A 24,774-nucleotide genomic window follows, 5' to 3' on the forward strand; every position below is an offset into this window, starting at 1 on the left:
AGGGATGCTAGGTTATTTTTATATTTTTGCTTTTGTTTGTGCCAAAAATAGAAACAATTCATATTTATTATTTTAAAAAATAGTTAATGAATGCAAATCAAAATTTCCTAAACGCTAAAGTAAAACTATGTGGCTCCTATGTTTTGATCAGAAGAAATCAAGCCCAAATGGCTCTGTTACTTAAAGCTTGCTGATCCCTGGTCTAGTCCAATAATCAGACATGGAGTTTATTATCATTTAGATGAATAATTTAAGAAAAAGATAATTTTGTGTTTTAATTCCATAATGTTTTGACTTCCTCCACCTTCTAATACCAACTGCTATAACCAATAAGGAGTATTTCTATGCTCCTGGTATGATAATATCACATAATTTCTTGAAGAAATCCAAAGTTCTGGAACAGATTCAGGCAGAAGGCTCTTCCAGTCTGTCATCGAGCTTTAAACAAGGCCTCATACACAAAATGCCAACTGACGTCATCATGGGGCGGACCAATGACTGCTTCAAGTGCAATGGAAATGTCATCCTGCTAGCTTTGAGGAAGCTGTACTGCTTCTCTGTTAAATGATTGAAAATGCGAATAAAAACGTAGTTCAAAAGACAGCCTTTGAGAATAAAAAAAAATAACAATAAAGGCTAAATGCATGAAAAACAATTATATTAAATAAATACGAGTACACCCTTAACCTCATTAAAAGTTGTAAATTTTTCATTACATCGGTGTGTTCGAATTTACGAGGGCACGTGAAGGTAGCACAAGGATCAAGCTTGAGAAGAGTAAAACTCGCAGCAGCCGAGAAGAAACACAGCAATCAACAAGTTTTTACGCTCTTCGGTGAACTACTACGATGTGCGCAAACGTGTTTAGGAGGCGTTTAGTCGGTAGTCGGCAACTTTTGTCATAGATATGTCGAAGTGCCGCCTCGCGTCACTTAGAGGAGTTCTGCTTTTATTCGAATGGAAGTGAGTCCGACAGGTTAGTTTAAAGGCAGCTCGTTTTAGCGGTTCCCGCCGCCAGCGTTTCTTCACTCCAATGTCGGCGGTAAACTGCTTCGAGGAGCTGGACTTCAGGCTGATCTTTGAGGAAGACGGACGGCAGGCAGCAGGTACGTGTCGCTTTCAGCCGCGGGGACGAGGATACAAAGCTAAAAAGGAGCTAGCAAGCCCATCGCGGACAGTTGTCATGACTAATCTTCAGAATAAAGGTCATGCAGATGCAAAAATAAAAGCATATCACGCGTCAGACTCAGTGTAAAACACACCCACCGGCGAGTTTTACACTCATTGCTGCACTCAAATGACATGGAAAAGAAAAATAATAAACTTTTATTACTCTCCGCTAACGTGACCGAATTAATGTTAAAACATAAAAAGATTTCATTGTTTTCATGTCAATTAAAAGCCTAAAAAACACTTAGAAACTTATTATATAGTCTTTTTGTTAGTCAATTTTAATGTTTCATTAATTTTTATTCAAAAGATACATTTGTTTAGGTTTTGAAACTATATTAAAAGAATAAAAAACAAAGTTCAGCACACACACAGGCATACCTCATTTAATATAAAAGTTTGGAGTTTAAATAAATAGATTTTAAAGACTCGGAGACTAAAATTAATACCTGACTCAGTTGGAACTGGGTATTTATAGGTTTGAATATCAACCATTTCAAGGCATTTTCACATAAACTCAATTTTTACAGTCAAAAGGAAGAATAAAATTACATCTTTATTAAATAAAATTACAGTGGAGGAAGTATTTGATCTTTTGCTGATTTTATAAAGAAATGGACAGTCTAATTTGAACAGTGAGAGAAAGAAAATCATGAAATAAATTTTAAAGAATTGCTATAAATGTATTTACATTTCAATGAAAGAAATGCATATTTTGATCCCTGAGTAACAGTTACGAGTTCTGGTTCACACAGACCAATCAGTCTCTCCTAATTCACCTTTCATCTGTATTGAAGACACCTGTTTGAATTAATCACCTGCAGATAAGACACTTCTCCACAGAATCTGTCCAAACTCTCCAACAATGGAAAGAGCATTCAGTGGATTTAACCCTTATGCTATCATAGGCATGTGTACATTAAAAGTGGGGTCAGGACAGTGCACTGAACTTTTTTTTTCCAAAGATTTTTTTTATCTTTACTGGTGTCTGTGGCAGACATAAAATCCTGTCCACCTTTGTCATGGGAGGGATCACACATCAATAAGGGTGGTCATCTGGACCCCATAAGACAGCACGAGGGTTAAGAGAGAAGATTGTTGACCGAAATGGACTACAAAACCAGGAGACAACTGTTGGTGCAATTGGGCCAAAATGCAAGAACATGACCATCAATCCACTTATAGGTCTGTGGCTACAAACAAGATCATGAGAACAGTCAGAAATAGATCTAAAAAAGGGGTGTTCAAATCCCGGCCTCGAGCCCTCATGGCCCGACCTCTTGGTAGTTGTCCAGAAACCTTGCCTCATCCGATTACCAGGGACCGTATAAAACAAAGGACAAAGTGAGGTGTTGACGTCACCCGTAGAAAATGCCTTACCTCCAGTTCTTGCAAAATCGTGCCAAATCCATCACCAATGCTTCCTGATACGGGCGCCACCATTTTGGAGCCAGAGGACAGGGATTGGTCTGACCCCGGGCTCCCAAGGCAAGCTATAGCCCAGGTGCTACTTGGGAGCGATCTAGCTACAGCAGATGTCTCCCTTTTGTTACGGGATGGCTGCAGCCACAGGCTCTATTGCTGACCTCGCGAAACTCCAAACTCATGTAGTTTTACGCAATAAGCTGCATAACATTATTTAAGCTGTTAATAGCCCCAACTCCACAAAAAGTGCTGCATCTCAGTTCCAGCGTCCGGCGAAAACTTGAACCCCATAAAACAGATTGGATCCAGATCGCAAAGGTCAGACATGATCAAATGCAGTGGAGGTTCCTCTGGCACTTTTAAAGTTACGTAAAGACTCCGGCGGTCGCATCAAAGCTGTAACACTTGCGGTGGGAGCCACAATGGCAACATAGTTAGGCAGTAGCATGAAGGGTCTTGCCTAGGGACCCACACTGGATTCAGCTTATTGCACCCCCTGGAAAATAAACCCTGGTTTCAGTCCTGCATGTAGCCAACTGAGCCATCCAGCCTCTGTAAATGCAGCATTAGTTGATGATCTCAAAGCAGCTGGGACCACAGTCACCAAGAAAACCATTGGGAATGCTTTACAAAGTGCTCACAAACTCCCCCTGTCTAAGAAGGTACGTATGCAGACCTGACATGAAGTTTGCCAATGAAAACCTTCATGATTTAGAGGTATTGGGAGAAAGTGCTGTGGTCAGATTAGGCCAAAATTAAACTCTTTGGCATCAACTCAACCCGTTGTGTATGGAGAAAGACAAATGCTGACTTTAACCCCAAGAACACCACCATCATGGTCAAGCACGGAGGTGGAAACATCTTGCTTTGAGGGTGTTTTTCAGCACAGGGCTACTTCACGGTGTGGATGGGAAGGTGGGAGGAGACATGTACCTAAGTGAGAACCTCTTTAAGCCAGGAGGCTTAAAATGTGTCATGGATGGGTCTTCTAACAAGATAATGACCCAAAAAAATACAACCAAGGAATGTCTGAAGAAGAAGCATATCAAGATCATGGAGTCCAGCCAATCTCTGAACCTAATTCCTATAGAAAACCTATGGAGGGAGCTGAAGTTCAGGGTTGCCAAGCAACAGCCACCACATTTGAATGATATAGAAGTCATTTTCACAGAAGAGTGGAACAAAATTCCTCCTGATATGTGCAGAAACCTGATCATCAACTACAAGAAATGTCTGACCTCTGTGCTAAGAAGGGTTTTTCTGTATAGTACTTAGTTTTTCGGGGGAAATTATCAAATACTCATTTACTTGAATTACTGTAAATGCAAATCAATTTATCTAAATTATTTTAAAGTGAATATCTTAATTTTTATCTCACTGTTCGAATGAACTTGCCATTAAGATAAATCTCTCTATTTCTTTTTAGGTGGGCAAACCTACAAAATCAGCAAGAGATCAAATACTTATTTCTTCCACTGCATGTACAGCAAAACTAAAAAGTGAAACAGTCACGGCTTCTGCAGCTTGTCCGACTAAAAGATGTGAGGTTTGATATGATCATAATAGAGATCATAACAACTGTAAGACATATTGTAAACAAAGTAGCCAGGAAAATGCATTTGTATTCTGGTTCAGGAAAGAATTATTTAGTTCCCACAATAAAACAAGAATCTGTCCTTTAGGGCAGTTACAACTACGTCTTTAAGAAGCTCTTCTATCCTCTACTTGTTACCTTTATTAATGTCACCTGTTTGAAATGGCTATCTGTATAAAAGACACCTGTCCACACTCTGAGGGCCGGCTGTGGTGCAGAGGTAGGGCGATCAACCTCTAATCAGAAGATTGTAGGTTCGGTTCCCACCCTGCTCGTCTGTCGAAGTGTGCTTGGGCAAGACACTGAACCCCATATCACTCCTGGTCGGTATAGGCTGGTGCCAGTGTTAAGCAATGGAGCCGCCACCAGTGCGAGATTGTGTTTGTTTATGGGTGAATGGGACTGTGACTGTAAAGCACTTTGGGCCTTCCAAGAAGGTAGTAGAGCGCTGTATAAGTATACACCATTTACAATTTAAACAGTCACACTGCAACCTCTCCATCATAACCAAGACCAAGGAGCTGTCAAAGGACACCCGGGTGAAAATGATGGACCTGAACAAGATGGGATGAACCAATATACAATAAACAAGTAGCTTGAAGAGATGAACTGATGGAACAAGAAATGTATCATTACTGACAATGTTCTTCCACCTTGAACTCCATGAAAGATCTCACCTGGTGGAACAGTGAGGAAAGAGCTCATAACTACACTGGGGAACTGGTCAATGACCTGAGAAGAACTGGCACCACATGTTACTATAGTAACACACAACATTGTCACAAATTCAAATCCTACACTTCTTCAAAGATCCCACTGCTTAACTATGGCAGAACATGTCCAGACCCGTCCAATGTTCTCCAAAGACCATCTGAATGATGCAGAGGGTAATTAAGAGAAGATCATGTGGTCAGATGAGACCAAAGTGAACTCTTTGGTTTAAACACCATTCAGTGTATTTGGAGGAGGAAGAACACCATCCCCACTGTGAAGCATGTAGGTGGTAACATCCATCTTTTGGGCTGTTTTTTTGCAAAAGAACCAGGACGACTGATATGTATTAAGGAAAGGATGAATGGATCTATGAAGGGAGAGGTCTCGGTCAAAAACCTCATCTGTGAGGACACTTAAGATGAAACATGTCTGGATTTTCAAGCACCACACTGATCTCAAACAAATCACCCTGAAAACGAAGGAGAATCCATGTAAAAAGCATTTCAAGGTTCTCCAGTGTTCTAGCCAGTCTCTGGACCTCAATCCAACATAGAATCTGTACTAAAAATTGAAAGTCAGTGTTTTTCAGCAACATCCCTAAACCTCACAGATCTATAGGAGATCTGCATGAAATAATAGACCAAATAGCAGCTACTGTGTGTTCAAACCTGGTGAAAACCTACAGGACAACTTTGACATCGGTCACTGATGCCAGGGTTTTGTTACAATGTTTGAAGTGAACTTAGTTATTGACTAAATACTTATTTTCTGCTCCAGTAGAAAAATGAATTCTTTAAATATTGTAGATTGTGACTTCCTCTTTTAACATTTTGTCTCTCACAGTTGAGGTATATTTATCATGAACACTGCAGACCTCTCTCAGGTGACTGACAAATACGTTATTGTCCTGTCGTAGATAACAAAAGCTATATTTGCATTTTTTCACACCTGGTAAAATAAAACGACTATTCAAGGAAACAGACTCAAATGTGGTGCTGTAATAATTATATTTGTTTTTATTTCTTCAAATTTCTTAGGAATACAGAATTCAAAGATGATTGAAATAGATTGCTACCGTTCACAGCTATTAACTACAAAATATTACTAGAACTGCATTCTGGTTCTAATTAGTACTTATTTGGCTTTGGTATATCTACTATTTGAATTTTAAGTTGTTTTTGATGTGCATTGTGTGATTTATTAGGGATGTAAGAAAATATTGATTTCAGTGAAATATCGCAATATTTTGTTTGGCGAGAATTGTATCAATCTAAAATACTGCCAAGGCAATATTTATTTCATTAGTTTAGTCTTACTTTTGTGTTCCACTTAAATATTTCTTAAATTACCAAAAGAAAAACACCATGAATTAGTTTGGGTAAAAGCAACCTGTTTATAATATACAGTTGCAGTGCTTAATGTTCATTAAACGGGTTTTTTACAATTTAACTTTTGTGAAAAATTCATTCATATTCAGAAAATTCTTAAGTCATAATTTAAAAGGTAAATATTGTCTGGTACTGTATTGAGATATATCGGGATACGTATCGTATCATGAGGCATGTATCGCAATACGTCTCATATCGCCAGACTTGCCGATACACACACCTAGGGCTGGGCAATATGGCAAAAAAAAAGAAAATCATCCATCCATCCATCCATCTTCTTGACCGCTTCTTCCCTTCCGGGGTCGCGGGGGTGCCGGAGCCTATCCCGGCTACTGATGGGCGAAGGCGGGGTACACCCTGGACACGTCGCCAGTCTGTCTCAGGGCCTCAATCACACACACATTCACTCTCACATTCACACCAAGGGACAATTTAGAGTCACCAATCAACCTATGAAGCATGTTTTTGGACGGTGGGAGGAAGCCGGAGTCCCCGGTGAAAACCCACGCATGCACGGGGAGAACATGCAAACTCCACACAGAAAGGTCCCAGCCGGGAGTCGAACCGGGGCCTTCTCGCTGTGAGGCGAGAGCGCTAACCACTGCGCCACCGTGCAGCCCAAAGAAAATCATGATTTTTTTTTTTTTATTTTATTTTGAACAAATATTTATATTCATTCCCATTTTAATTTCAAATGTATTAAAAGAAAACACACCGGGGAAGGGGAAGAGGAGCAGCTCGGATTTAAAGTCCCAGGCAGTCAAAAAGCTTTTGCCTTCTCGCTCTTGCAACTTTTCATAGAAGATCACGATAAAACAATCTCTCAAAAATGACACATTGTCAGCTTTGAAGATCGTAAGCTGGTTTTTTATCGTCATATCGCCCACCCCTACACACACCCCTATACTAATAATAAAGGTTTGAATGTTGAATACTATTTTAGACATTGGCTGTCACGTATTTGAAATAGTATCAGCAAATATTATGAATCCTTAAGTTTAAGATAATCATTCTGCTGTAAAAGTTTTGAGGAAGGAAATGCAGCATTTGAGTTTGGGCGGGGGGGTGCATGCACAAACAGGTACAGCAGACCAAGCTGCTGCTGCTGCTGCTGCAGTCATCTTCTGCTCTGGGTTGACAGACATGACACCAAGCTTATATGTTGGCTGGTTTTACTTCCTGCTGTCTGTAACTGCAGTGTGACACCCAGCTGCTGTAGGGTGTTGCCCCCCCCCATTGAAGGGTGACAGTTGCGTAACACCTTACCCCTCTGCCGCCGCGCTCAGTATTGTTTATGAAGAAGCTGTGAGCGGCAAAGCACATAGCAGTTGGAGCTCTGACATGTTTGCATACAGAGTGCATGAGTGTGTGACAGACAGAGCAGTATTAATAGTGGCGGCGAGTATTGTCTGCACCTGTGCAAAGGACTTGTTTGAACGGCGGGAGATGATCTGCCTCCAGATTTACTCTGGAGCTTTAGAATGTGCAGCTGCTGCTGGTACTTCACACAGTATAGACATGCTTAGCAGCTCATAACTGTGGGAGATTTTAGTAAATGTAGGTGAAGACCACACTGTCAACACACCCCAGGGGGGTATGAGAGGTTCACACCAGTCTGACGGAAAGCTTTTTGGTGTGTACTTGTACCCACCTTCCTGTACGCACTTTTTTTGGTAAATGGCGTATACTTTTGTCATGCTATACTATGTTCTTTGAAAGCCCAAAGCGCTTTACAGTCACAGTCCCATTCACACACACACATTCACACAATGAACTGTCCCTGCTGCCTTACCCTGGCGCCAACCTATAACCACCAGGAGCAATGTGGAGTTCAGTGCCTTGCCCAAAGACACTTCGACACATGGGCGGGAATCAAACCCGCTGTCTTCCGATCAGATATCGACCGCTCTACCTCTGCACCATGGCCGCCATATGTATAAGCCGTTTACACACACATTCAAACAGTAATGGCTTCCTAGGGTAATGTGGGGTTCAGTGTCTTGCTCATGGGAACTTCAACTCACATGGTCAGGAACCTGTAATCTGAGGTCGCTATACCTCTGGGTCACAACTGCCCCGTTTTAGGCTGTAGAAGCAGCCTGCGATAAAGTCCAGCAGCTGTCTGTGTTTTCTGCTGGAATGCATTACTGTGGATTGATCTCATGTTAAGCTGGATGTGTTCTAATTAATGGCTGAAGAAAGACTTTCCTTTAATGCTAGTAAGCCATTCTTTTACGCTTTTCCCAGTCAATGTTCCATTATGTTATGTCCTATAAAAAGAGAACATGCATCAGATCACTGTTGGAGTTATAGCTGCATGACTCCCAAGGATAACAGATAGCAGGAGAACAGGAGTACGGTGCAGGAGTTAAAAGAAATGAACTTTAAATGACATATCAAAACTGGCATGATGGCTCTGTTCCTGGTCCCAATGTTCTAACAGCAGCCAGAAGTCTTTGTTTGGATTTCACACAGACTGGACCAATATCCATGAAGACAAAGAGGTGCACAAAAATAATACTTTGTATACAACTTTGCAGGAAAATATGGATACAACATTAAGTCTGTTTTGAATAAAACATTTCTTTGTCTTGAGGGGTGGCCGTGGTGCTGCGGTAGGGCGGTCGATTGCTGATCGGAAGATTGTGGGTTCGATTCCCGCCTTACCCGCCCATGTGTCGAAGTGTCCCTGGGCTAGACACTGAACCCCAAATTGCCCCTGGTGAAAGGTTGGCAGTGTTCGGCAGCGGAGCCACCACCAGTGTGTGAATGTGTGTGTGAATGGGTCTGTGACGGTGCAGCGCTTTGGGCCTTCGAAGGAAGGTAGAAAGTGCTATGCAAGTATACGCCATTTACCATTTGAATACAAAATTTGTCCTGTTGACTCACTGTCAAAAATACATCACGAGGTAACAGACAAAAACATGGAGTCCCTAAAAATCAACTGTTCAAATTACAAATGTGTGTTGAAGTTTATTTATTAAAATAAAATAAAATTGAACTTTTTATATTTGTACCTATCCCACAATGGGAAAATTATCTTGATTAGCCATAGCTCTGGTCAAAATTGAATAAAACAGATCATAATACAGCGACCTCCGACCATATTTTGTGATTGACAGGCGACAGCCGCTGATGATGTAAACAATGCATCAGCTGATGGTTTCAGACTCAGAAGTGGTAAAAAACAGCCCAAAAAGAAGGAGCAGACATGCCGCATTATGTGTAAAATAAATAAATAAATAAAATAATAATAAAGTCCAATAAGGTGCATGTCTGTTAAAGTGGTTAATAATAAGAGGATGATGAAACATAAAAAGCTAACCTAACTCGGAGCTGAAGAAGGCTAACTGGCAGCTGACAGATAAAAAAAACAATACATAAATAAAAAATACGTCGATAAGATCAAAACACCCAACTTTCTTCTTTTTCTGATTTTTCTTTCTTTTTCCTTTTAACTATCGCTACAATCGGCTGCCAGTTAGCCTACTTTAGCTCCGAGTTAGCTTAGCTGTTTTTGTTATTTTCCATCCATTTTCTAAACATGCTATCCCTGTCGGGGTCACTGTGCTGCCAGAGCCTGTCCCGGCTATTGATGGGCAAAGACGGGGTACACCTGGACACGTCGAGGGGCTTAAGCGACCACACCTGCCCCGCCTGTCCCAGTAATAAACTGGCCGGTGAAGCGGGGATCCCTCCCATTTCTATGCCGCTGCCGCTGGCCAACCTGCAGACAGAAGCAGCTGACTACCCTAGTGTTTTTATTTTCTTTCATCTTTCTCTTATTAACATCTTTTCTTTTCTTTCCCTTTTTTTTTTTTTTAACAAACATTGACTTTTTACTAGGGCTGGGAATCACTGGGTACCTCATGATACGATACGCGATACATGACTCACGATATCGATAATATCCCAATACTGCGATAATTGGTAAAAACCCTCTCTAATAACTAACATTATATGGAAGAACATGTTTTTTGGGAAAATATATCCCATTTATCTTTTTTAGCTTAAACACAATCATACTAAACAACTTTTCTTATTTTGTGCAACAAATTAAAGACACTTTTGTGCAACATTGCTGAAATCAGTATCTCTTTGACGAGCATTGACAACAATTGAATTGGAATTATCTGCCAGATTTAATGTTAACAATAGTAAACATGATCAGCAGTGACACTACTTAGTGCAGAATTGTTGTAAACAGAACAAATATTAAATAAGTCAAGTGGCGACAGCTATCTACCTCCAAAAGAACGTCACACCAAAGGATGATGAATATAATGTTTTACAGCCTCTCTCAAAATTGACCTAATTTTTGTGCACTTTTCCCTAACTTGAAAAGGGCTGAGCATCCAAAATTGAAGGCTGATTTACTCAGACTGTCACTTGAGATTTTTTTTCCAATCTTTATCTATTTTCCATTTGGTCAGTCAGCAGTCAATAGGTAAAAACCTTAAAACACACATAATAATGGCAAATATAATTTTAAGTGCTTCAATTAATTGGCAACCTCCCTAATTTTACAGTGAATTAATGTACTTTATTTTAATTACATTCAAATTTAAGTTCATACATCAAATCCTGCTTTTTTTATTTAAGAATTACTTTAAATTAACATTAGCAACAAGTAATTAAATTGTTTGAAAACGTCACATTATAAATTTACCAAAGTTACACCGTACACCAGCAGGTTAAAACTCGAAGTGCATGAAATCGAAAATTCCGACGGTCCCTGAAGTGTACACAAACAACTGCGTAGCGGGTGCCGAGTTCCCACAGCAAACAGGAAGTAAGTGATCGATGTCATTCTAGCGCTCAGACAAAGTCACTTCTTACCGGCTGGATCTCCTACAGATGGAGGATAAATGCTGACAGGTAGACATGCTTCACACACGCGCTACAGAGCCTGTTATCTCGCCGGTGCTTCTCCCGAACGAGCGCGTGCATCGCTATTAAATAGTTCCGCCTCGCGACTCAGACGCTCAGCACTACAGCCTCTTCAAATGAAAATATAATATCGATACTTGGTGAGAACCCATTGAGAATCGATCGCAGGACTAATATATCGCGATATATCGCAATATCGATATTTTGGCACACCCCTACTTTTTACACCTAATATGCAGGATGTCTGCTGCTCTTTTTTTTCCCCACCACTTCCAGGTCCGGTGGACCAAACCAAAAAATCCAGCAGGACATTGCTTTTAATATCTTTTTTATATTAAACAGAGCTATGGTAGCAAGGTAATTTCCCTTCCAGGGGATCGATTATATTCTAAAAAGTTTAATTATACTCAAACTTAATAAATACGCATGATCACTTAGTTGAATTGATGTTTTTAAAACTCGATGCATGCGCCCGTGACCCTGTGACGTGTTTTTGACAGTTTGCTGACCGGTGGAGTTTCATATATAAGACAAGCAAGAGTCCTATCCAAAACAAAGACAAATCATATTCAAAACAGACTTGTTAAATGTAAAGCTAATTTTTTTTATTCATATTTTTCTGCAAAAGTTGTGCACAAAGTATTAATTGTATTAATATTCATTTCAACCAGTTAGTAAACATTCTTTGTTACGTTGTCTAGTTGCTATTGCTGGTCTCCTCATTCTTACAACTCTTTGACCAAAGAAAGGCAACAAAAACTACAGGAACCCAGAGGTGTCAAAACAGTGAAGTGTTGTCTTCAACGCGACTGGGTTGTGAGAATTTAATTGTAGAAATAACAGTGCAGGAAAAAGCACATTGACTCTGGTTCTGCACCCAATCAATGAGGAACTTTTTGAAATCATCTACCGTATTTTCCGGACTATAAGTCGCGTTTTTTTTCATAGATTGAATGTCCCTGCGACTTATACTCCAGTGCGACTTATATACGAATTTTTAATGATGATATGGACCGTAAGTCTAGAGTGCCCTCTTATGGTGATCTATGCAATTACTTTATTTACTTTAGTTATTCAGACGTGACACAGAGGACGAAGAATTTAAGGGATTTAGTGATATGGAGTGAGATTGCGTGCAATTAATTACAGTAAAGATACAAAGTTGATGAGTTCTTGAGGCTATAGTTAAATAAAACTGTTATGTTATATAAATGCTACACCTTTTCGTTTTTTCATGATGCTAATATGTGAATATGTGTTGACACATATTCAGCCTGTTTTCTATTCACTTATGAATGTTATAACTTACCTTCCAGGATGATGTAATATCGTTTTTTTCAACCAGTTTGTAAAATAAATTACTTGAAAAAAATGCGACTTATACTCCAGTGCGACTTATGTATGGTTTTTTCTTCTTCATTATGCATTTTTTGGCCCCTGCGACTTATACTCCGGTGCGACTTATAGTCCGAAAAATACGGTATTTCTCCACAAGTTCAACCACATCCGTTTGAACATGCAGCAAAAACAATCCCAAGGTTAAATTTTTCCTTGCATTACTAATAAAGTTTAGTAAATGTACCACATTGAACCTTTTTCACTTCATAAGCAATGACTAGTTTGAACTGAAAAAGTTCATATAATTCTAACAGCGCAGATGCTGTTAACCTTAAACAGCCTCAAAAACCTCATCATTAACAGTCGATGAATCTCTTTTCTTGAGCAACACATTTTGACAACTTCACAACGTTATCAGACAGAAAACAGGCTCAGAGGAAGCCGTATCTAATGTTAGCTTTTAGTTCATTCTGATGTTTATCTGCCGTTTGCTGAATCAGCTTCTATAATAATGATTCATACATGATAAAAACAAATTGAAGTAGTTGGTTTTATCAATGTTGAAAAAGAATGTTTTCAACTTTGATCAAAATGGAAATGTTTTATCCTCTCAGCCATTTGTGCACTGAGACACCAGCATGAAGGGAGCTTGTGGCCTGTAAACAACACGCTCTTTTTCAAGCTACATTTGATTCACAATGATTTGAATAAAAAATCCTCAGGAATTTAGTTTTCATTTTAATGTTCTCTATATATGTCTTGTCATCAAGAGAAAAATGCTACAACATGTTAAAAGCACCAAGAAAACCATTTTCATTGGAGTGGGTCTTTAAAATAAATTTATTTTTTCTATATTTTCTTGTAAATTGCCAAATTAATAAAAAAAAAAGTCATGACCAAATTGCATTTTGAATTCTGAATTGTGAAATGGATTTTCAATTTATTTATGGAATAAAAAAACAAAAATGATTTCAGATGCAATTGATTTTATTTTTTATAGTTTATTTTTAATATTGTTCACCAAATTGTATTTTTTTATTGAATTGTAATTTGCAAAAAGCATTTTTTTAATTGATTGAATTTCAAATTGAAATGTCAACTTAATATTACATATTGCTTTGAATTACAGGTGAAAAAAATGTCCATATTTATTGGGGTATTTCCCCTCATTTTCCCCTTAAGGAAATATTGGTCTGGGGCTCTTACAGGTTAAAAAAAAAGGATTTTCTGTTCTGACTCATGCTCTCTATGAACACATTTTTATTGATTGTGTGATGTATGAAGGTAAAAGACGTCTCTTCAAATGTGCGGGTGAGACTGTGATGCTGAACTTCATCTCTTGAAATATCCTCTGAGAAAAAGTCCTGATGTTATGAGAGCTTTTGTAGGTGGAGATGGTTGATGTTTGAAGCATTACATCCCTTTTCAGTCAGTCTGTATGATGTCTCCACATAGATGACACACTCACACACAGAGTTTACTTGCCCCACATTTGACTTTGCTTTTGGTTGATGTGCTCCTCCCCACAGCTCCAGATTTGGGCGTGAAAACTCCTCCAGCCTCCACGCAGGGTCTGGCTGAGCAGCTGCAGGACCTACAGGACTACCCCCCATGTTTACCTGCAGGATCGAGCTATCATAATGCTGACTATCAAGCCCAGGACCCGTGTTATGGCCTCCAGGAGACCGCCAGAGCCTTCGACTGCCCCAGCATACAGATCACCTCCATTACTCATAACAATCCTGTGGAATCTGCCTCTAGCCATGAGCTTTTTGCAATGGGAGGTGCAGAAGGGGGCTACATTGAGCCATCTTGGCCAAGAGGTCAGCTGTACCTGCCTCTGGACCCCAGCTATCGGGACACGACGCTCTGCCCTAGTCCCTGCAGCAGCCTCTCCTCCAAGAGCTGGGTGTCAGACTTTTCCTCCTGTGAGTCCTTCTCACATGTTTCCGACGATGTGGAGGGAGACCTCAGTGATGCTGCTCTTCTGGCTATTGGCTCTCCAGCCGGGTCACCTCTGGGGTCGCCGGGCTGTGGGGGCGGGGCGTTTGGGGTGGAGCTGTGGCAGCAGCAGTACCAGCACCCTTCAGCCTTCAGCCCGTCACTGTCGCCCCAGCAGTCGCCGAGCCACTCGCCTCGTGCCAGTGTCACCGAGGACAGCTGGCTGAACTGCAGGCCCAACTCCAGGTAAGGACTCCTTTCTCGCAGACTCCACCCCCAAAGCACACGTCTCAAACAAGGTTTGAAGGTGGAGCTTTTTCAGTTCAGTCTCAAGCTGCAGCTGAGGGTGAACTTGAACCGCATCAGTGGTGCAAGAAGCTCATGAAAGTGAGAAGCAGAAGTTTAAAACAAATTCGTTTCTGCGGCTAAAATAGGCAAGTCTTAAAGATAAAGGTCAAATTGTTGCCCCAGAGTGCAAGTTCCTCCTTATTCTAACATTTTAAAACATTTAAATAATAATAATTAAACATTTGAATATCAATTTTAACAGGAGGTTTCTAGATGCTTACTTGTTTTAAGAGAGAACAAGTCTCTTTTTGAAAGTTTGCAGTGGTGTAGTGATGTGCCAGTCAATAACGGCTCCTGATGTTATTTATTTTATTTTGTTTACCCTTATTTAACCAGGGAAGTCCTGTTGAGATTAAAAATCTCTTTTTCCTGTGGGTGTTTGCTGCTTCTCCTTTGGTCACGTTGGACCCCTCTGTAGAAGAGATCTGTGATCTCAGTTTCTATCTGACTAAACAGAAGCTGAAAAACTTTCAAATGAGTAGTGTTGGGCTTCGTTTCCAGTGTTTAATGTTTTGATCATTAGTTTTACAATTTTATTACAATAAATTAAAATTTAGGTAGAGGTTTTTTTTTTAGTTATACTCTAAAATTGTGATAAATTGTTCTGGTACAGTCTTGGAATATATCACGATACATATCGTATCATGAGCATGGTAATACGATACGTATCGTGTTGCCGGACTTTAGCCGATACACAGCCCTACTGAACAGTAACGCTTCTCCTTTTTTTTCTCTCAGGCCATCATCCAGACCCTCCTCCCCATGTGGGAAGAGACGCCACTCCGGCGCTGACCCCCACACTCGCTCCCCCTCTCCTCATCACTCTGCCAGCCCCACCCCAGGCACCTCCCCACGTGGCAGCGTGACAGACGACACCTGGTTGGCAAGGCCCTTTCCCCTTGGGCCTCCATTGACTTTTGGCTACCCGGAGCTCGATGTCCCTTCAAAGACCAGGAGGAAAACAGGAAACCAGTTTGGTCTCCTGAACAGTGCAGGAGACGCGGTCGTCGAGTCGTACCAGGATCCTCCCGGAGAGGACGGCCGGGAACAGCAGGGCATCGCCGAACTCTTTCTGAAGGTGCCGTCCCACTTCAGCTGGAACAAGCCCAAACCTGGAAACCCTCCACTGTTCAGGTCTGCATTTAAATCTGTTATCACGTTTGTTTGTTTGAAAGCCGTCCTGTAAAGATCCTGCAGGAGCTCTTTTTTGGTTAATGTGACAACATTCCTTCACAGCTCTGTGGTTGTTGTTCTGCACAGCTGCTGCTAATCACTTACAGTTTTGGTTTTAAAAGCATCGTCCTTTATCCCTTCTCCTCTCCTTGGCTTGTTTACGTTAAAAGTGGGGTCATCTGGACCCCACAAGACAGTGCCCTGAACCTTTTTTTTTATCATTGACTTCTGAGTTTCACTAATGTCCATGACAGACAAAATCCTGTCCACCTTTGTCCATATTTGTCATGGAAGGAATCACATCAATATGTGGTTGGAATCATCTGGACCCCAAAGAGAGCAGAAGGGTTAAGCTTCTATGTTCAGATGCTCTGTTGCTTAGACGTCTTTGTATGCAGGCGCGTGCTGGTGTGTGTGCTGGTGCCTGCTTGAGTCTGTGTAGAGTTTGAAACGAGCAGAACGCAGGAAGCCCCGAAACTGACGGAATGTCACTCAATCATAACTGACCTTCAAAATGCACATTTCATCAAAATAATTTAGTATGAAAATTACAAAAAAGTTGAAACAAGTAAAAAAAATGATTTAAAATAGAAGAAAACATTTAAAAAAAAATGTAAAAGTGAGCAGGTAATTGTCAGAAACGGTGAGGACGGAGGAAGCTTCTTCTCAGAAGCATGACAAGAAAATCCTGAAACTTGAACAGAAGCCTCAGGATGAGAAGATCAGGCCAAGAAACGCTGGAAAACCACTGAACAAGCTGAGGGTCAACTAAAGCCATGAGATGATCAGGACCTGAAAGCTGCTGAGAGCATAGAAGGTAGTCCAGGCCAGAAAACTAAATCTGAGGATGACATATAACCTGGACATAGAAGATGATCTGTGTGTGTTCAGTAGATTAAGATCTATCTTAAACTCAGTTTGCTGCTCAGTGGAATTGAGCTCCCCCGTCCAGAAAAAAGCCTAATTTTGCTGGTTGAGCAGTGAGGCAGTCCTGTGACGTCCCGGCTTCAAAACGGCGTCGGTGTTGAACTGTGTGGGAAAGGGAGCGTGCTTCCTGTGGCGACATGTGGACGGTTAATGAGTGACAGGTGTGAAGCTGCTCTCATCACATGACTGTCATTTTCTGGGCCGTTAAAGTCTTGTTTGAGCTGAAATAAAGGGAAGGCAGGTGTTTCTGGTTTTGCAGTGAAGACCTGAACATTGCTGTGACAACCTGAACACTAACCTGCGAGTCTGTTCGTATTTGCATCACGCCCCCCAGGAGGGACGGCGTGCGTTCTAGTGTCTGTTCAGTTGCCCTAAAGCAGAAGCTGAAGACTCATGGTGTTCTGTGTGTGTGTCCCTCAGGACCGTGTCCCCCCCTCCCCTGGACTTCCCGCTGCCCAGTCACTACGAGCAGATGGAGCTAAAGTTGGAGGTCCAGCCCAGGTCTTACCACCGAGCGCATTACGAGACTGAGGGCAGCAGAGGATCCATTAAAGCAGCTACAGGGGGGCACCCCGTCATCACCGTAAGTCCTGGCTCTTCTTTACCTTGACTGCCGCCTTCAAGTCGGACAAACATGCTGTGTTGTTTTTAAAATTCTGGAATGATTGAGTCGGCAGAGACATTATTGGGTATTAAAACGGCCACGAAAATGACTCGTATTTCATAAATAATTTGTTTTTTTAGTGTTCCAAAGGTAATATATGATACTATGAAGGATGTAGTTCACTCTGAAAGGCATAAGAAAATCATGGTTAGGCTCCTTTAAAGGACAGCAGGATCCCGGGATGCTCGGGGCGTTTAGCTCAACGTTTCCCCGTCGGGAGACTTTAAAAAAACCACAAGCAACCCAGAGACTCTGAGAGCTAAGAGGCTTCAGGGAACAGACTCCTCCCACTCAGCAGCTGAAGCAGGAAACCCCACATGTAGATTAAAGAAGCAGGAAAGATAAAAGTTCTTTGAGATTCTGTGGTTCAGGGGTGAAAAAAATCAACTCTGTCGCCATATTGAAACATTCAGAGCTTGTTTTTGACTCTTTAACACCTTAGGTGCCGCCGGTGACGCTGAAACACAAAATCTGTAGCATACTGCAACTTTTCAAGCAGATTGTGAAGGAGAAAAGCGTCATGAGCTGCTGGGATTACGTTGATCGTGTTGACGATTGAGAAGTTAGAGTAAATCAAAGAACATAAACACTGGGTTAATAGACCGTAAATGGCAACAAAAAGTCCATCCTGTGCTGCTTTCTGCTGTCCAATAATCTCTGCCTTCATCAGAATGAAACTGCAGGTTTTCCATCAGCCCTCAGTGTTAGCATGTGTGTGTGTGCAGTTGAGTGGATACCAGGAGCATCCCGTCAGTCTGCTGCTGTTCATCGGCACCGCAGACGACCGCCACCTTCGTCCCCATTCCTTCTACCAGGTGCACAGGGTAACAGGAAAAACCGTCTCCACCATCTGCCAGGAGAAAGTCATGGGTGGAACCAAGGTCCTGGAGATCCATCTGCTTCCTGAAAAAAGCATGTCTGCCAGGTATGACGGCTCCCTGGACAGCCCTGGCTTTGAGCTGAAGTCCTGCTCTGTCCTGCACACTCTCATATGGCGTGATTGAACTCACTGTAAGGAAGAGGTGTGCCGTCTCTTCTTTGCTTTCAAAACCTACATGTTCTTTACTTTAAGCAGCTAAAAACGTGACAGACTTTCATTAGAAAGATTAGAGCTTTTGATATACCAGCAGACGGTTTACTATTTCCCTTCCACTCCTCAAAACATTCCCACTTTAAAGGGTAACCCAACGGGACAGTTGGAGTCTGACTCCTCTCTCAACCCAGATTTGAAGAAATGCCACAAAAAAAGGGGGCGGGCTGAGCGGGAGAGGTGTGGTTTAAATCTGTATTTATATGACGGGGCGGCCGTGGTGCAGTGGTAGGGCGGTCGACTCATACTCAGAAGTGAGCGGGTTCGACTCCGCCTTGCCCACCCATGTGTCGAAGTGTCCTTAGGCAAGACACTGAACCCCGAATTGCCTCTGGGGGGAGGTTGGCGCCAGTGTTCGGCAGCGGAGCCACCACCAGTGTGTGAATGTGTGTGTGAATGGGTGAATGGGTCTGTGACTGTGAAGTGCTTTGGGCCCTCGAAGGAGGGTAGAAAGCGCTATACAAGTATACGCCATTTACCATTTACCATTTGACAGTGAGGTTAGCTCAAGGTAACGTAGCCTCTCTGTGTTTTCAATATGGAGAGTGGTACTGAGCAAAGTGATCTCCACAGAACTTTCTCCTCCATCTTCTCCCGAGGCAGACGCTAATGGTCCAAACTGAAGGGAACCCGTGTCTGAGTGGTAAAATGATGCTAGCGTCATAGCTACAAAAAACGAACGTATTAAGCAAACAATCCAGAGTGAAACATTCATTGCACATCCATCACCAGGACAGTTCTCTGGAGTCAATGCCAATTGCACTCGACTCCTGTTATCTAACTTCCAAGTCCAGTCAGGTCAAGTCAGTAGATTTTTTTTTGACTACCAAAGACAACATATCTACAAGCCACGCTAACGCTAACACAATAGCAGCCAACTATTACAAACTCAAAGATGGGCGGGGGTTTTATACTGGAGCTGCAGAGATGACTGGGACTAGCACCTGTTGACCAATCACAAAATTCAACTGTACTACCTTGTTTCAACCTGTAGGGGGCAGAACGCAGACAGCCTTAGACTATGGCCCAGTCTGAATTCTTCCCTTCCACTTCATTTGAAGATGTATTTTTAGTGTAAGCGTGTCCGGACATTTTTTTTTTTTTTAATCCGACCCTCCAATCGGAGGGATACGAAGTCCTCCATTCCGAGGGTGAACCGCGCCGCGCTGAGAAGCGCTTTTCTTCACGTGGGTGCGCGCTGAAGCACAGACGGTTACATTTAAATGGAAGTAATGACTTGTTGTTGTAGCATGACCTTTTTAAAGTTATAAAACTGATGTTGTTATGTATATTCTGGGAGCTCCGCGCTAATGCTAGCGGACTGACTATTATTGATGACATCATCGAAACGAAAGTGACGTCCGAATTATGAGACACTATTATTTCATAACTCTCCGTTTGGAGGGTTAAATGAAGGGGAAGAGAGAAGGGAAGAATTCAAATAGGACCTATAATAGGAATTAAACAAGTTTATTTTAAATTGTCAAAAATGTGACAAGTGTAAACATGTTGTAACTTCCTGCGTGACTCTGTTCTATTGCAGGCTCTCTGCGCTTTCGGGCGCCAGCTACTGTGTTGGTGTATGTAATGAGCAGGAGAGAAAAAAAAAAGTACAAAGGAAACAAACGTCTTTTGGGATTTTTCAACAAGGACCAAAGTCCCATTTATAGAGGTCAACAGCCAAAAAAAATGTATTCAGTGTTTGGTTATCCTTTAAACACATAAATGGTTAAATAAAAGAACTAAACTTAGCAATATTATCATTGATAGAAATTTAGTTATTTACCACCATTTTTAAACATTCATATTTGACGTTTGCGTTTTCAGACATCATTCATGGGTTTTATTACAGTTATCACTGCAATGGACCATCTTTTTGTCATTTTCATGTTGTTTTTACAAAAGTTTAAAATTTTTTGGAGCAAATTTGTTCGTCTTCTATTTGTCTTGGCAGCTTATACTTCTAGTTTTCCCCAAATTGAGTTTCTTCAGCATTTAGTCTTGGAGCTCTGCTCTGTTTTAGTTTAGTTTTCTTTAGACTTTCGTCTTCCTTTATCCACATTCAAGCTGTCTGCAGTCACTCCTGCAGAAAAACTTCAACATTATGGCTCTGTAATGATCAGTCTGTTTTTCTTTTCTTTTTCTTTTCAAAGCATTGACTGCGCTGGGATCCTCAAGTTGCGTAACGCCGACATTGAGTTGAAGAAAGGAGAGACTGACATCGGGCGGAAGAACACACGGGTGCGTGTTGTGTTCAGGGCCGCCCTGCCGCAGCAGGACGACTGGATGCTGTGGCTTCAGACGGCGTCGAACCCCGTCGAGTGCTGTGAGTCCGCCCTTCTTTCAAAAAAGCATTCTATAACTTATGAGTAAAGGCATCCTCTGTGACAACATCGTCTGATAAAACCTCTTGGCTTTGCAGCCCAGCGGTCTGGCCAGGAGCTTCCTCAGGTGGACAGCTTCAGTCCTGCCAGCTGCCCTGTGGACGGTGGAGAGGAGCTGCTCATCACTGGATCCAACATCTCTGCTCAGTCCAGAGTGTTTTTCACTGAGAGAGGGCCCGGTGAGACCAGCTCCTGCTCAGTCTGTGATTTATCTGGTTCTGTTTCACTGATGTTTGTGTCTGTTCTCCGGCAGATGGAAGGTCACTGTGGGAGATGGAAGCTCGACTCGTGTCTGAGAAGTGCAATGAAGTGAGTGAAACCAGAGCAGGAGAGCAGCGTCTCTGATGCATTTTCTCAAACTAAGATTATTTTGCTGTTGGAAAAACTTTATTTTCACATTCTTGAGATCAAGTTTTTGTGGTTGTTTCCACGTTGTGTGTTTCAGTCCAGCATTGTTGCAGAGATCCCTCCTTACAGCAAGAAGGCTGCCTGTCCGGTCCACGTTCAGTTTTACGTCACCAACGGGAAAAGGAGGAAGAGCCTCATGCAGAGCTTCGCCTACGTGGCTGGAGTCAGACGTCAGCATCCCGGAGTCAAAGAGGAGGGCTCCTATGCTGCGGCTGCTCTGCACGCCGCCCGCGCTCAGACGTCCTGCCAGGATCCGGACCTTCAGCCGGATCTGGGATGCTTTGCTCCTCACGACCTCCTGATGCATTGCCACCCGTCTTCCTCCCCTCGTCTCCATCATCTTCCTCCTTCCTCCCATCCTCTGGAGTCTTTCATGTTTCCTCTGTCAGCCCCTCATCAGACGTCTGCTCCCTTTCAGACCATGACCATGCCTCCTCCACACCTCACTATTCCTCCTCTGATCACCTCTTTGTCTGCCGCCTCCTCTGGCCCCCTGCAGACCGCCCCTCACCACCCCTCCCCTGGAGAATCTCTCAATTCTACATTCATGAGCATAGGGGGTACCTTCAAACCTGCTGCTGGCTGCCAGAAGACCCCCCCGCTTCCCGGGTCTGCAGATGTGCTGCGCATCAAGCAGGAGCCTGAGGACAGAGCGAGCCCCAAATCCCTGGGCCTGCAGGAAATCACACTGGATGATGGTGAGTCAGAACCAGCTTTGATTTCCATCTGTCACTGTCCTCCTCCCATGAGGAGTTCCTCAGTGAAGATGATTGACCTCATTGTATTGTGTGACTGAGGCATGAAGGAAGCAGAACGTTCAAAAACAGAGACGTGTCCAGTTGTCGCCTGCTGCTGTTTGAGCTTCACGTTTCACTACAGATCTATGAATAGACTCCAGTACATCTGTTGTTGTGCCAACAAACTCACAGGAGCAGCTTCAGCCTTTCACGCCGTCAGGAAGAACGCAGCAAAGTTAGCAGCAATTTTTCCAACAACTTAAACCCTTTGACACTGGAGAAGGTGATACGTTCTCCCAACTACTGGAACTCTTCAACCATCTAGGAAAACAACGTGATTCCAGCTGATTCCGAGCTTCTGCCGCCTTTCTCAGAATCTGTTGGAATTACTTTATTTGGGTAAATGGTTGAAGAGTTACAATAATTCAAAGAACATCAAAGCTAAAGCTCTCGCATTTCCACAAGCAGAGAGGCACTACCGCACCTCCGCCACCTACAGCGGGAAGAGGCTTAGTGCAAAATGTAAAAATGAAGCAAATCTGGTGAATCTTTCTCAAAGTTTTTTCCTTCACAGCTCTATTCCAATATGAAAGACTTGGTGTCGTATAACTCCTGCGAGTTGCTTGGATTTATATGCTTTGGAGAACGAGATGCAGGCTAGCACATCACCATGTCGCCACGTCACTCAGTCTCTCCCAGTGCGGTGCACCTGATAGGCATTTTAAACATTACTTCTGTTTGTCTGTGCCCCAGTCTGAGAGGGGAAAAATAAAAGTAAAACTGGAGGATCTTTTTATTATTTCTCTAATGAAAATAAGAAAAACATAATAAGCCCATGGAGCTGGAGCTCCCACAGCACCCACGGCAGCACACCCGAGCAGCCAATCGCTGGCGGGTCAGCATATTAAACACCGCTGCCCAGGAACCAGCATCTTGGGCAGTGGAGCTCACTACGCTGTCTACTGGGCTCAGTCCGGCTCCATGGATTCTGTAACAGGCTGCCAACCTGTCCGGGGTGTATCCCGCCTTCGCTGAACAGTAACCGAGACAGTCTCCAGCAGCCAGAGTGGGTTAAGAAAATGGATGGAAGTTCAGAGTGAAAATCCTCGCGTTGAGCAGCCATATTGGATTCTTTTTTCTACCCTTTGATCGAGTCACTGAAAACATCACGTACTAAAGCTGATTCCTGATTCCGCTTCAACCTCGTGGCCAACACTGAAATCGGTCCTCTGGACCTCTGCTCGCGTCTGCACATTGAACACACCAGCTGCGTCGACTCGCGTTCAAGCGATCACTTTCAATTAAGTCTATCCAAATTCGAATTTCGTCTGGGATGCCTGTGATTGTGCGTCGCTGCTTAAGTTTTTAAGTCTGGTTGCAGACTCTACATATAAATCGGCGTTCACTGATCACGTGCTGGAACTTCAACCGGTTGAATATTTTCACGCTGAATCACAACACTGTGACTAATGTGACTTGGATTTGGTAGTGACGTGAGGGTAGAGTTCTTTTCAAAACACGGAAGTACCAACCGTTTTAAACGTGATCAGGAAGGAGTAATTAATAGCTGCGGTTTGTGCCTGGTCGGATTAATTTGACACCAAGATGGAAATTTATAGGAACAAAACAAAAAACTGAATTAAGATTCGCAAGTTTTACTATGCTTTATCTTTTTCGTGCTAAGCCTTTACCTGTTGTAGGTGGCAGATGAGTGTTGGTGAAAAGTGAAAACACAAAAGAAAAAGAATCCCCTCCCTGCCACTTCCTGCGTGTGGCGCTGGTCCATCTGTGCACCACTTTCATTAAACCAGTTAATGAAAGCACCACATTCGGCTTGTGTAAATGCAGAAGCGTTTTACACGAGTTTAGACTTTTAGTTAAAGATGACCGCTTGATCCCACGTTGTGGAGGGCGGGTGAACGCAGTGGAGTTCAGGCCTCCTTAACAAACATGTTTGTGCTGCTTTCTTCAGTGAACGAGATCATCGACAGAGACTTCAGCGCTCTGAGCGGCTGTGTGGAGCCCAACCTGTGACCAGAACGGGTGGAGTCGCCCCACCTCACCGAGTCCCGCTGAGGACCTCAGCTTCTGATTTACAAGTGCCTGCTGTCCCCGCCCCAGCACTGGGGACACCACGCCCCCCTTCCCTCGCCCGTCTCAGGAACTTAAACCAAAGATTTCTCCCACTGTGAAGTTGGGCTGTGATTGGACTTGAATGCAGCTTTCTATCAGGCACCAAAGCTGCATACAAATGAGAGAAGACCTTAATTTTTTAGTCAGTTGATTTAAAAAAAGAAACTATTTTTGATACGCTCAGTCTGGTCCTTTGAAACTAAAGCTGTTCAGGCGCATCTTTTCATGTTCGGTTCTTTTGGTGCTGAGGTGGATCTGCTGTGATGTGTAGCTAAAAGATTTGAGTTTTAAGTTAAAATAAAAATATTTGAAGCTTTGACTTTGATCACTTTGACTGGCTGTTATTTTCCAGATAACACCAACTCCTCTGGAGCTGAGACGCTCCATTCGTAGGGTAAGCAGCTTACAAAGATAAACCTTTGGAAAAAAAGAAGAGGATCCCAGTCCCTG

At 42.5% G+C, this 24,774-nt stretch overlaps 1 protein-coding gene across 1 annotated transcript; it reads left to right on the forward strand.

The window, feature by feature from the left end:
• The first annotated feature begins 135 nt into the window (after positions 1 to 135).
• Positions 136 to 24,643, forward strand: LOC112152364 (nuclear factor of activated T-cells, cytoplasmic 3). Its single transcript, XM_024281897.2, has 10 exons — positions 136 to 1,106; positions 14,049 to 14,706; positions 15,547 to 15,942; positions 17,329 to 17,491; positions 18,298 to 18,497; positions 20,816 to 20,988; positions 21,085 to 21,225; positions 21,300 to 21,355; positions 21,492 to 22,152; positions 24,164 to 24,643. The coding sequence occupies exons 1-10, from the start codon at positions 1,034 to 1,036 to the stop codon at positions 24,223 to 24,225; spliced, it is 2,583 nt and encodes an 860-aa protein (XP_024137665.1). The 5' UTR covers positions 136 to 1,033; the 3' UTR covers positions 24,226 to 24,643.
• Positions 24,644 to 24,774: the final 131 nt, after the last annotated feature.

This window comes from Oryzias melastigma, linkage group LG6 (genome assembly GCF_002922805.2).
Source record: "Oryzias melastigma strain HK-1 linkage group LG6, ASM292280v2, whole genome shotgun sequence".
NCBI classification, from domain to species: domain Eukaryota; kingdom Metazoa; phylum Chordata; class Actinopteri; order Beloniformes; family Adrianichthyidae; genus Oryzias; species Oryzias melastigma.

Excerpts from the sequence above, each read along its gene's own strand:
- LOC112152364 (XM_024281897.2), top strand. The coding sequence starts at position 1,034 with ATGTCGGCGGTAAACTGCTTCGAGGAGCTGGACTTCAGGCTGATCTTT. Across the intron at positions 14,707-15,546 it reads AACTGCAGGCCCAACTCCAG|GCCATCATCCAGACCCTCCT; the intron begins GTAAGGACTCCT and ends TTTTTCTCTCAG. Across the intron at positions 21,356-21,491 it reads TGTCTGAGAAGTGCAATGAA|TCCAGCATTGTTGCAGAGAT; the intron begins GTGAGTGAAACC and ends TGTGTGTTTCAG.